The sequence below is a fragment of the Cynocephalus volans genome, chromosome 4 (genome assembly GCF_027409185.1).
Source record: "Cynocephalus volans isolate mCynVol1 chromosome 4, mCynVol1.pri, whole genome shotgun sequence".
NCBI classification, from domain to species: Eukaryota; Metazoa; Chordata; class Mammalia; order Dermoptera; family Cynocephalidae; genus Cynocephalus; species Cynocephalus volans.
Window position 1 is genome coordinate 66,586,304 of NC_084463.1, and position 13,780 is coordinate 66,600,083.

Sequence of the window (13,780 nt, forward strand, 5' to 3'; positions counted from 1 at the left end):
CAAATTTTTTGTCCTTTGCTTACTTCTAACACAGGGGAACTTCCTGTGGGAACCAGCACTTGAGCTGTGTGGTTGAATTAAATTGCTGCTTTGCTACTGTTTCCCTAGGGAAGGCTTTTTGTGCAGCTCAGGGTTTAATGGTTGATCCTATAGGTGCTTCCGGCTGTCCAGAGATCTGGTGGATCTGTGTTGTATAGAATCTCTGATCTGGGCCTGAGTTTTTTAATCAAACTGCACCCCATGCAATTCTGCATTCCCAACCAGTCTCCTCTTAGTGGTCCTGTGCTGATTGGGGGGGTTGGCTGTCCTTGCTGTGCCCCAGTGTTCTCCTGTCAGGCTTGTCTCCCCTCCGCCCTGCTTCAAACTCTTCCCATGTGCCGGTCCCTTGCAATGACTCACCGGCCTCTGAACGGCTCCCTTATTTCAGCTGTTCTGACTCCTCACTCCTGCGTGGGTCCACGGGAACCCTATTAGTGGTCTTGCTGTCCTGGGGACCGCCAAGGCCCTCTTCTCCCCTGCCGCCTCCAAGTAACGCCATCTGAAGGGCACAGCTGCGACTTCTGCTGGCTCCTGCTCTATGCGCTGATCAGGTCCAGCCTTAAAGCAGCCGCGGCCTAAAACGCTCAGAGCAGTTTTTTCTTTCTCTCATCGTGGTTTCTCCCAACTTCATGAACTCCGTAGGTCTCTCCTCCTCTTTCTCTGAACTCCAGTGGCCCCAGCTTGGCTGATGTTACATTTTTATAATTATAAATTGTTTGATTTGTGGGAGAGAGTGACACTGGGAACCATCTATTCTGCCATCTTGACTGGAAGTCTCGCATCCAGATTTAATTATCAACTTTTGGTAGAGTTGGGATATGAGTTATTTATTTAAAAATACATTTTTGTTCACTATTGTGGTTTCTGTTTTATTACAATGCATTTCATAAACTTAGCACTAAAAGGAGAAATGAGCAGTTCTCAAAGTAGCTAGCTCAGGAACAGGCACAAGACTGGGAAGAGGCGGGTGTAAAGAGATGGTTTTGTTGGAGTGAGCAGGACTGACGCCATGTTGGGACCTAAAACCACATGGACTTTAGAAACAAAAAACAGTTTTTTTCCTAGCATGCATTTCTCTGAGTTCCCTCTTTCCCCATGCTTTCTTGATATTTTGAACCTTGGTTGTGGGGCAAGATGACATTATTTACATAAATGTGAAGTTTTCCAGTCAGCCTGGAGCTGCATACTTGTTATGAGACATGCACTATCCAGATCCTGAGAAACCAAGGAAAACATCAATAAAGTTATGCTGATTCCACCCTGAAGCAAATCTAAATCTTGTAGGACCCTAAGATAATATAAAGGAGGACAAGAGAAGGCAGATGGAGTTTTGGTGAGAATTTGCATTTGGCTCCTTACATGTCCTCTTCCCTTTTGCTTTCCAATCCATCAAGCTCTTTAAAAATCCTTCAGTGAATCTGTGTCATTGAGATGGTTTTAGTCTGGCCATCTCCTTCGTGTTTACCAGAAAGATGGGTCAGCCTAACATCTCCCACAGGTTAGTGGTATTCCTAACTAAATAAAGCTGACCTCCTATTTCATCAACAATTTGACTATTGGGTCATTTGTTTCTGTTTTGGCATTGGGCAGCCAGACTTGGTTTCAGCAATAGTTTTTATGAGCCATCCAGGAGATGAGTGCTCAGGCCGGCCTAGCCTCCCACTTCAAACAGACAAAGTGATTGGCCATGGTAGCATGCCAGGGCTTACTCATTCGTGCTGTAGGAGCGAGGCTGGGTCCACCTGTGGGTGCCAGCTGCCTGTGCTCGGCCAGCCCAGAGGCTGGGATTTTGGGGACTTTCCTAGTAGCTGATGGAATCTATTTGCTCCAGGGAAGACTCCAGACTTGGGTTTGGTAACAGTTGCACTTAATGACAAGTACTCCTTCCACACCTCTCCTCATTTTGAGTGTTAACATTTCTGCAAGACTTACTTTTTCACACACATCTTCTCATATTTGTGAAATCAGGACAAGAGAACAAATTGAGGCCACATCTTGAACATCCGAATGTTTAAAGTGTATTACTTTAGCTAACAAATTTTCAAAAAATATCTTTTATCCTCCTACTTGGAAAAATATTATATAACATCATAATGATATGGAAGGTTGGGCTGGAGTTTGAAATTATCAGATCTCGGCATGGAGCAGTGTTGGCTATTTTGCTCTGAGAAAAATAAACCAGGAAGAAAAGGCTGAGCAGCTCACAGTTCAGACAGGGAATTTGGGACTGAGGCTACCAGAAGGACTCTAGGAGCCAGAAATCCTCACAAACATCTCTGCCAGTTGGGTTAGATTGGGGAAGTCTGGAGGGACCATAGAGATGAACTCTACTGTACTGGCCCCAAAGTAAGAACTACTCTTTTACCCTCTTCTGCTTGTTTATGAAGCTAAGACAAGAGGATGGTCTGTGCAGTAAACAGCAAAAGCTCCCCCTTGACTCTCACTTTTCTACTTCCAGAACTCCAACGGCTTTTCCTCCCGCATTTGACTGGCTCCATCCACTGGCGCTGGAGGGTCAGGAAATTTGGGGGAGTTTCAGATTCTTATAGGTTACTCTCCACTCTAACTCCACTCTGCCCCATGCATCCAGGCGTCTGCTCAGACACTTTCCGTTTCCATAGAGATTCTCTCTCTTAAGTCCCTGCCCTCTGTTCTCAGAATCAAACCTCTGTCTCTGGATGGCTCAATTCAGGGGAACTCCCAGATCTCAGAGGAGTCCAGCAAAGGAATAGAGATCTTACGGTGGAATGATCCAGCTATGCAAAGATGGGCTCTCTCCTTTCCTTCTCTCCTGCTGGAGGTTTGTTCCTTCAGCTCCTTAGAACCTTGCTTTCTCACCCCACTGTCCCAATGTTCTCTGTGCAGCCAAGGCTGTTCTCTAAAAACTTTAGTGCACAGATCTGAGCTGCTTCTCCAGAATCCATAGCTTGGCTTTCAGACTGCATGAAAGAGATCTGGAGCCAATTGTAAGTGGTAAGAGAGTTTTCTTAAGGATCCATGGTGGCATATCTTTCCACCCTATAAGTAGTGAACTAAAATTGTTGTGGGGTGAAAGCCTCTATTATAATTATTTTCTCATATGGAAATAAATTCTGATTTACCTGAACACAACTCCTCTTCCCCTGATCTGACATAGGGTTTCCTTGGACTGGAGCTTCCTAGCCTCTCTCTCATACCCTCTGAGTGGAGCTGGGGAGTGCCAGGCAGCTAATCCTGTATCCTGCTGTTGAGAGGAAACCTTAGGTGGCTTTATGTAGAGTGTGAAAGGCAGGAGAAATCACCGCTCTAAAGTGTGGGCTGAAGTTATTCTGACATTAAATTGTTACTTTAAACCCCCAAAATAAATCAATACAAAAAATGAAACGCTTCCTACAGTGACAGAATATACGTAAATCCGACCTCGGGCAAAATATTCCCCAAGTTTCCCAGACATTTGTTAAAAATCATTAACTAATGAAGTAACCTATTTTATCTTTTTATAAGTTAAAAATAAAAATCATTAATCCCCAAATAAACTTTATTATATACAAAGTCACCATTTGTGGACTTATTTGTAGAGAAATTTGTAATTCTTGATGAAATCATGTTTGTAGAGGTTTGTTTATGGAGATCAGCCAAAGTGTTAAGTCAATCTCTTCCTTTGTTCTGTAAAAACCCAATCATCCAGGTTAACACCATCTGAAAACCCCTGAAATGCAATCAATTGGGAAAATGGGTGTGGTCTTCAGAGGCTCAATAAAAGGACAATCAAGGAGCCCAACTCATTATTCTCCAGAACAGACTGAGTGCCTTTCGAACTCACCTGCCTTCAGAGACTTTTGAATGCTGTCACTACTGCACAGTGAGGCCTTGCTCCCTGAGCCGAATTCATATTATTGCTTCCTCAGCAAGTATTGGTGAGACCGTAAATATATTCTTCGGTGAGTATACAATTTACTGAAGTGAAGTTCCTGCTATTTTTTGTAACGAAAACAAATAATTTTAATTCATAAATCAGCAAACTGAGATGTTTTCCATGAAATGATGTTGTTTGCTTAGTTAGTAAAAATGACTCTATATTTATAACCTATTTACAAATTAAACTGTTTTTAAATCTCATCATTCTATACATTTTTGAATTAATATAATGATTTTTGTCTATTTTATGTTTTTTTTGGTTGTTCATATATATGGTAAAGACTTAAAAGTAGTTGCCAGATATCTTACAGTTTTGTAACTGTTGTAGGTCCTATAAATTGGTACATTCATGTACATATACAAAAGAGAATATAGTCAATATATAAGTAAATAATGCATAAAATAATTAGAAAAGTATCGCTTTTGATTGCAATTTTGTCTCTTTAGAAGCTTTGTTTTTTTGACTTAAACTCTAATGAAGCCAGAAAATGTTTAGGCTTGCAGAAAGTGGCACTGGTATTTATGAAGAAACCTCAGTAATGGGAGTGCCATCTCTATTCATTTAGTGTAGAAATGAAGGACTAATTTTTTTAAGTAAACTTTTATTACATGATAATTAAACTTTTTTCACAATGTGAAAGGGTGCCTGATAGTTTAAAGGACTTGAAAAATATTGGTATTTTAATTCTTTAATTATTGGTTTCTTTGAGCATAGGTATGTAGATAAAGATAGGAGGACAACTTAGTATGTTAATATATAAAGAGGCTGGCTGAAATGTGATACAGTTTTACAAAGCTAAGTTTAATCCGTTGTATGAGTCTGTTTTCAGTTGCTTATAACAATACCTGAAACTGGGTAACATATAAAAAAGAGGCTTATTTATTACAGTTCTGGAGACTGGGAGGTCCACAGTCCAGGGTGAATATCTGGTGAGGACCTTCTGGGTGGGAACTCTCTACCGGGTTCTGAGGCAACCAGGATATCATAATGGGGAGAATGGCCTGAGCGGGAGAGAGCTAACCTTCCCATTGGCTGTCCTTATAAATTCATCAGAACCACTTGCATGACAACCCATTAAACCATCAACTTTTTACTCCCCGAATGGATCAATCTATTTGGGAGTCCCACTAGTTGAGATACAATCACCTCTCAAAGGCCTAACCTTTCCAATACCAGCATTGGATTCCCCAGCTTCTTAACACCGTTACAATGGAGATCAAGTGACAAATGAACTTTGGGAAACATGTTTGACTGACAGCAACCTTATTCTCATGTATTCAAAAGCTGATTTTGGATTAAGATCTGTTTAAGACCATAAAGGACATCAAATGAGAAAACTTGCTTTTGTCAACATGTTTTGAATATACAAGTTTCTTCTACATTTTTATCAATGGGTTGTAAGAAAAGCACACTCTGGATGATGAGTGAGAGAAAGAAGATATACAGATCAGTGGCATTCTGTACATCACTTCATTTTATTAATTTACTTTTTGAAAGTTTTATTATCTGTAAGGATATTGTATTAACATCATGTCTTTAAGTTGATAGACATTTCTTGGAACTGTAACTATACTAGAAAATGGTTGTTTGAATTACCATAGTGGCTTAGCAAACAGTGGTTCCTTGGTTAGCTGATTTTAATGTTGCATAAAAAGGTATACATTCTGGCTACAACAGTTACTGGTAGAGGGATGAAGGAGAAGTCATCAAGACATAATGGTTATGGTAATTAAGTGAAATAATGAGGTTAAAACTGAATCCTAATCTCTTTGCTAAACCAATTACTTGAAATGAGCAACATAATTGATTTTCAGATCCGTTCAAACCTCCCCGTCGATCTACAGATTGAGTCAAACTCGTGTGGTTCAAGCAATTTATTGGAACCTAAAACCTCAGCAGAACTGCAGTACATTTATGGAGTTGGAAAGGTTTGGCAAAGTTGATGCATGTTGGTTAGGCAACCAAAAAAGTGTTCTACAAAGCTCAAGAGATTTCTTTAGGACCAGTTTTCCATCTGTGTCATAGCCAAAGTCCATCCTACTCTAGATAGAAGTTTATTATCGAGTCACAACTTGAGTAAATTTTTGCTTTGGTCTTTGCTTTTCAGGACAGAAACATAAACTGTTCTGATTTTCTTCCCTGAGAAAAATGGACTCAGACATCCCAGAAGCCTTCCAGAAAGAACTCACCTGCCTCGTCTGCATGAACTACTTTATAGATCCAGTCACCATAGGCTGTGGGCACAGCTTTTGCAGTCCTTGTCTCTTTCTTTCCTGGGAAGAAGCCCAAACTCCTGCTCGTTGCCCAATGTGCAGGGAACCATCACAGCAGAAAGACTTCAGAACCGATATTCGTGTGAAGAAGATGGCTTCCCTTGCCAGACAGTTTCTGAGCTCTGAGGAACACACGTGTGGGATCCACAAGGAGACAAAGAAGATCTTCTGTGAAGAGGACAAGAACCTGCTGTGTGTGCTGTGCTCTCACTCTCAGGGGCACGAGGCTCACAGACACTGTTCCATTGAAGGGGCTGCTGAGGAACACCGGGTGAGTGGTGCCTCTGAGGGTACTATGGAAGCCGGGAGCTTGTATAGCTAAGAGATTATGAGGACAAACAGGATCATGATGATGATCAATTCATTCTTTCCTGATGTGTCTAATGTGCATCAGATACTATTCCAGGCACGGAAGATAGAGCTGTGAATAAAATACATAGATGTCTTCATGAGGCCGACAGTCCAATGGGAGGGTGATAAAGTCAATGTTTATTATTTTGGTTATTGAAAATTACGTTAACATCATCATAAAACTCCCATTTTCACCGAACCACTGGCTACCACAACTACTTGGGCAAAGAGGATTTTATATGGGAAACATATTTAGTATTAAGAGACAGATAAGTAGGATAAAGTACATTGAGATTAGCAGGAGAAAAGCATTAGTAGATGAAGATTATGAGACAAGATGCCTATCTGAAAGTCAGCCGACTACATACAATCTTTACTTGTCTGTTTCTCTAGGCTAATGATTACATTAAATGTGGTCTACAGTCTCGAATCTTCCAAAACAGAAAGTTTATGGAGGGTAAACAGGCAAACGTGATATTTGTACTTTCTCTAAAGTACTTTTATTCAACATTCCTTGCCTTTCTCCATTAGTTAGGGTATGAAATCCATAGCATTTGCTTTTCTGGTGCTCACATGCATAGTTTTTTTTTGTTTTTTGTTTTTTACAGGAGAAGCTATTAAAGCAAATGAGATCTTTATGGGAAAAATTCCAAGCCAATAAGAGAAATCTAAATAAGGAGAGGAGACTAACCAACCTGTGGATGGTATGAGACTGTTACTTTCCTCAGAACCGGCTTGAAGCAGACATGATAGAGAATTACCCATTAAGAACGTGAGCTGAAATCATCATGTGCAGTGAGATTCTATGAATGGGTAGAACAATAAGAAAAACAATTCACCTTTTCAGTGTAGGGTCATGTTCTTAGTTTTTCCTGACACTAATATATTAGCAACTACAAAAAAAATCCATCAAAAGAAAGTTGAACAAGTGGTTAGATGAAGCAAAATACAGAGATTTTTGGAAATTCAGTAACCTTTAAAGAGTTTAGGCAAAATATCTCGGATTTAAAGTCAATCTGAGTCCTGAGAGACAAATAGGTGTTAAAGGGCCATGGGTATTTCAGGCAGATGTTTATGCATGAGATGAATTCCAGAAATTAAAGGACGTATGATTGGGTATCGCAGGTATTTCATACTGATCAGCACAATGAGTTCTCGGGGTTAAAAAGGAAGTGCGATTTGAGAAGCAACTTAAGAAGTGTAGCTGTGATGGTAAAAACTGAAAGCACAGGGGCTAGACAATATTATCATTCAAGTAGGAGAAAATAGAATATGTTGAAAAGCTGAAAAAATGGCAAAAAATAAAAAGAAATTGGAGGAAGTGAGAAAATGAATACATAAATATTGGAAGTAGACATGCAATGAAATGAGAATTAATGTTCCTAAAGTGGCAGGTCAATATGGAGCCTGTGACATTAGATAGGAGGAAGATAGACACCAGGATGATAGAAATCTTTTGAGGATTTAGGTATTTTAGGAAGACCTTGTCTGATGGCTTCTAATCCATCTGCTAATTTTAAGTGGTCAGGTTGCAGAGTAGAGAGATTTGTGACTAGAGACTAGTGTATTAAACAGATTAGACTATTGCATATAATAATTTAGTAATAAACCATAGATTTCAACTGTTTTAATATAGTCTTTCAGATGTGAGAAGATGCATATTAAAGATATTAACCCTGGAAGGCAATTTTCCAGGTGTCTCAGAAACTTATGAAGAGGATAAAAGTGTTTTGAGGAAAGAATGATTACTTTCTTTGTGTTGTTAATAAAGAGAGAAACATAAATGAAGGAGGAAAAGAGAGAGATGAATTTTGTGGATTCCAAAAATTGGGAGGAGGTGAATTTATGGTATCTGTGGCTGATTAATAGAAACCATTAGCCAAGGAAAAACAGATATGGTTTAAGTTTAAGTGGAGGAGGTTAAAGGTTGCCTGAATATGTGATCAACAAAATCCATTTCCTTACAGGATTACGTGTATCTGCGCAGACAGATGACCAGGGCTGAGTATAGGAAGCTACATCCGGTTCTCTATGGGGAAGAAAAAGAATATTTAGAGAGCCTGAAAAAGGAAGGCTGGCACATTTTACAACAGCTCAAGAAAAGTGAAGCCCAAATGGTTGAAAGGTGGAGACACCTAAAAGAAATGTATGAGGAACTGATGAAAATGTGCCATAAACCAGACAAGGAGCTGCTCCAGGTAAGAATTTCTTTTAGCTGAGGGTCATATCTTTAACATCCATTGTTTATTTGGTACCAAAAATATATTTTCTCATCTCCTGCATCTGTGGTGGTCATTTTCTCACTAGGCATAGTAGAGATACTGTAACTTTTAACCATGAACAATAAAGCTGTATATAATTGTGAACACTTTCCCCAGAGAAGATTCCCTTCTATAATACTTATATACCTTGTTTCTAATAACGAGAAAAGAACGACTTATTCATGGATATCCAATAGATAATATGGGAACATTTGGGAAAAGTTCCCATTTACTTTCTTATTCTCTTTGGATGCCCTATATCTGAATTGCTCTTATTTTGAAATACATCAGTCTTTAGAGATAACCCCTAGAAAGAACGTTTGGTAGACAGGTAATTTTTGCAGCTACGCACGGTTACTATGGTTGCTACCCACCTCCTTCTCTTTTTTTTTCACCCTAAGGGTTTTGAATTTATTAAGAATTTAGATTCTGTCGGTATGTTTGTACTGGGTTTATTATTTAGAAAGGGAAAGGGTGAATTTAGAATATTTAGAAGAAGGTTTGGGGAGTGGTTGTGATTGAAACTTTTCTTAGCTTTTCAAAACCCAAAGACTGAGCAGTCAGAATGCCCAATTTCTGAAGAGAACTCATAGCTTTTCTTTTTTCTTTTTACAGGATTTAGGAGACCTACTAACAAGGTAAGTTTGGCTTTCAATGTAAACAGGGGTAATATGAGGGCTATGAAAGATATCAAGCTCTTTCTAAACAACTGAAGCCGTTATACATTAGATTATATTGTTTGTTCATGTGTCCAAGTATTTGTGTGTTTTACTGAGTGTATAATTCCCTGTGCCTCTTTATCAGAAGTTAGTCTTGACTCCCTGCCCTGTGGCTCAGAGTTATGCATTAAAGGCTTAATGCAGAAGTTGCTAGGAAATAGCTGCCTATGTTTTTAGGATTCAACATCTCGAAGTGCATGGACTAGTTTTTCCCAGCTCGTAAAGAGAGGCAAGAACTTCTGAGAATCAGGGGGATGAAAGCAGGTAAGCATAGAGAAATGTAAGAAAGATTCTCGAAGAATAGTGCAGTCCTATAAGATGTTTGTGGAGGTGACTGAAATATCAAGAAGGAGTTTTGATATAGTATTTTCAGTTGAATGTTTATGTCTTTTCTTAAGCACTAGGATAAAATATTTGGCACCCAAAAGATTAACTTAATTCTCCTTCTTCCAGGAGTGAGTCTGTGCAGCAGCACATGCCCCAGCCTGTGAATCCAGAGCTCAGTTTAAGACCCATCACCGGACTGATAGACAGGTTTGACCACTTCCGAGGTGAGTGGCAGACACTGGTGTGACGTGACTGCATAAATTGTGCTTCAGTAACAGTTGTCTCTAGCCAGTATTTCCCCCTCTATTGATCTTTCATTTAGGAGAAGAGAGAAGCCTGTGAGTAGTCTGAGTGTTTATAGTTCTATTTGTACTATGATAATATGGACAAAACGGAAAGAGAGCTGGTGAAAAAATAAATGTCATTCAGACCTGTAATAAATTACATATATAGAGAAAGAAGAAACATAGAAAAATGGCCCTTTGAGTCTTTGAATCACTCTTTGATAACATGTCAGATGTTCAATGAGCTGTATAGAACTGCACATTTATTCAGTAATTTCCAATTTCAAATTAAACACAATTAATAATGATGATAGGGTGTTCTATATGCAAATATTTTTCCTAAAAAATTTCTTAGTAATTGAATTTGTAAACAACATGAAGTACAATGTATATGATGAGAAAAATAGGTGAATAAACCTACTGCACAAGTAATATTTTGTGAACAACCAAAATAAAGTTGGTGGTCGATGAGGCAGGAGTAGAGCTCCATGGTACATCCAAACCTGGAGGGTCCCCGCAGGCAGAGGAAGATTAGGCATCACGGAAGCAGGAGAAAAGGCAGAAAATTCCTAGTAAGAAACCGCTTTTAAAGCCATATTCAGGTTTTGTTCTTTAGTGTAAATTAACTAGCACATAATAACACCAGCAAGGCGATCACCATTTTATAGGTCTCACATTGATATTCTCTCTCCACATCCCCCAAAGCTGCAGGGAGGGTAAGGTTTGTTGCCATGGAATTGCAGCAATACACAAGTCTCCAGTTTTTCATGTTCTGTAAAAAGTAACCAGGGAGAAGTAGGCATGACTTCCCTTCCCTTTATAATCTCTGAATTTTTTAGATTTTTTTTTTCTATTGAGTTTAGATATGGGTTTCTTCTATAGGTTAACAGGTAGCACATGAATCTGATATTTTTTCAGCCAGAACTGCTTTTGTGGACCTGACCTGTTTTTCTTAGTGACACTCTAGGTAGATTTTCTTATTTCATGCATGATTTTATTTTTATCTTGACTAGAATATTCTTTTTCCACAGTGGAAATTTTCTTCGATAATGAAATAACCAATCACAATATCGGTTTTTTTGACGATGTGAGAAATTTGAAGTTTAGACATGACCATCAAGCTGCCTCTTTGAATTCTGACAGATCTAACTATTTTGCTGCATGGGGAGCTCAGAGGTTCACCTCTGGAAAACATTACTGGGAGCTGGATGTAGACAACTCTTGGGACTGGGCTCTAGGAGTCTGTAAAGATTCCTGGATAAGAAACACTGGCAAAATGCTTGAATCTGGGGACACATTTCTTCTTCTATGTGTGAGGGAGGATAATCATTACACTGTCTTGACCACACCCCCAGTGACTTATCATTACATAAAGAAACCTCTGGGCCGGGTTGGTGTGTTCCTTGATTTTGAGAGTAGAAGTGTAAGTTTTGTGGATGTTGCCAAGAGTTCCCTCATATGGAATTACCCCACTGGCTCTCTCAATTTCCCTGTCAGGCCTTTTTTTTGCACTGGCCACACATGATCAGGTATAAGTCAGAAACCAAATGTTGTTTGGGAGCTCCATATTTGAAAGAGCCCTTCTCAGTTGAAGCAAATCAATAATGTTTGACTGTATTGTTTTCTCTCCTTTAATATAACCTCATTTTATTGTTATTAAATAGAATGTATGAAGTGAAAAATTGTGTTGGCTCATTTTCTTTTAATTAAAATCATCTTTTGCATCCCATTATCGAGAATATATGCTGTGGTTGCTTACATGTTTTGTGAGCTTGCTGAGGTTACACACATGCATGGTTGTACAATTCCAATTTAACGATCTAATGGGGTTTGCACATTTAGACAGACCTGGTTATCCACAAAACACATGTCAGTTTGACCTCTTCTCTCTCTTATTGATATAATAAATCCTACAGTTGTATCACCCTCAGGGAAAAAAAGAAGCAACCATACATATTATAGAAAACTACCTCTGACCCTCAGGACAAGGATTGACTTTTGTTTTTATGATCCCAGGACAGCCTTTCTTTTCTTTAACTTTTATAATAATATAAATGCCAAAATATGAAGCAAGTCTATTATATTCACTGCCAGAGTCCCTGCAGGTAACAAAATGACTGCTACATATTGAAAAGTTAACAATTACTTGAATGATTAAATTAATAAATAAATAAGACAACTATTTGAAAGGAGTAGTTTTGCTATTAAAGATAGGAGCATTAATTGAATAGTATATATTTTCAGGATTTGAGGTTGATGTAAAAAACCGATTAAATTACACAAGGCTATTTCAAACCTAATCAATTTTCCACTGTTTTCAGAAACACCTGTTAGTGTGTTGAGAAACTGGGAGTAAAGAGACTATCAGCATCAAGGCTAGATGCGGGGTGTGTGTGTGTGTGTGTGTGTGTGTGTGTGTGTGTTACAGTCGTGGTGTCCATGCATTATTTATTTTAATTTATTTATCTTAATTTAAGACCATCCCCCAGGTTATGAAAGATGAGATGGAAGGATGAAATACAAATATGTGCCCTTACTCTCTGTTCCCATTTCACCATGATACAATATTTTGTTGATTTTTGTTTCAGTTGTTCTGTGACACACTTAACTATATATTCACCAGTGTATTTCCTCCACCAAATACACTTCCTGAAAATATTGCCGAAATTAACAAATGCTTGTTAATTGAAAAAGAATATCTGAAGTTTGGTAGACATTGCTGTTTGCCATTCCCGGGAATGAGTATTAGCTGTGTGGCCTTGAACACGTCACCTAATTATATTTGCCACAGCTTCATCATCTGTCATTCCTAGCAATAATAAGAGCTTACAGAGCTTATGTTTATCGAGCATTTGCCATGCGTCTTACATATAAATGTGTTCTATATGCTTTAAATATAAAAAACCCTATAATCCAATGAATGATAACAATAAAGAAACTAAGCCAGGAAGAATTTAAACAATTTGAACTATGTGACTGGTCTCCAAAATCTGTGATCTTGACTTTGCTGTGTGTTGATTCTCAGATGAAATGATGTAGGTAATCAACAAACATTTCAATGACTGTTGGTGACAGTCAGATTACATAATGCAAGTATAAAGCTTATCCTAGTATCTAACACAGAGTAAACCCTAAACCTATTGTTTTAAGCCTGGGCATGGCTAGGAGTGCTGGATAAACAAAGATTTTTCTTTTTCTTTTTCTTTTTTTGTTTTAGTAGGAAAAAAAAAAATCAAACGACAGGCACAGCAGAGAAATACCCCCAAGAGGCTGTGTTCAGTGAAGATAAGATGATCTTTATATTTCTTTGAGTTAGAACCAGGAATGGGTATTCAAGGATGAGTAAACTCTGCTTTTCTCCATTACTAAGTTGAGGAGTATTCACCTATCCATGTCTGGCTAACTGAAGGTCATGTGGCAAGGGACATCTTACTCTTTTAAAAATCTGTTAAATGGATGATTAAACAGTAATGATTATGCAAATTATGAAAATACATATCAGAAATATTCCCTTATTCTTTCCATCCCTACCACCTAGATTCCATAGTTAACCTTTACTCTCCTCCTCCAGTGCATTTCATACAAATCTTTATTAGCTAATGGAGAGAGTTCATCACAAGCTCTTTTT

The 13,780-nt window shown here is 38.5% G+C and overlaps 1 protein-coding gene across 1 annotated transcript; it reads left to right on the forward strand.

Moving 5' to 3' along the window:
* The first annotated feature begins 6,085 nt into the window (after positions 1-6,085).
* LOC134376187 (tripartite motif-containing protein 43-like) lies at positions 6,086-11,677 on the forward strand. The gene is made up of 6 exons (XM_063094828.1): positions 6,086-6,481; positions 7,170-7,265; positions 8,529-8,759; positions 9,438-9,460; positions 9,995-10,092; positions 11,184-11,677. The coding sequence occupies exons 1-6, from the start codon at positions 6,086-6,088 to the stop codon at positions 11,675-11,677; spliced, it is 1,338 nt and encodes a 445-aa protein (XP_062950898.1).
* Positions 11,678-13,780: the final 2,103 nt, after the last annotated feature.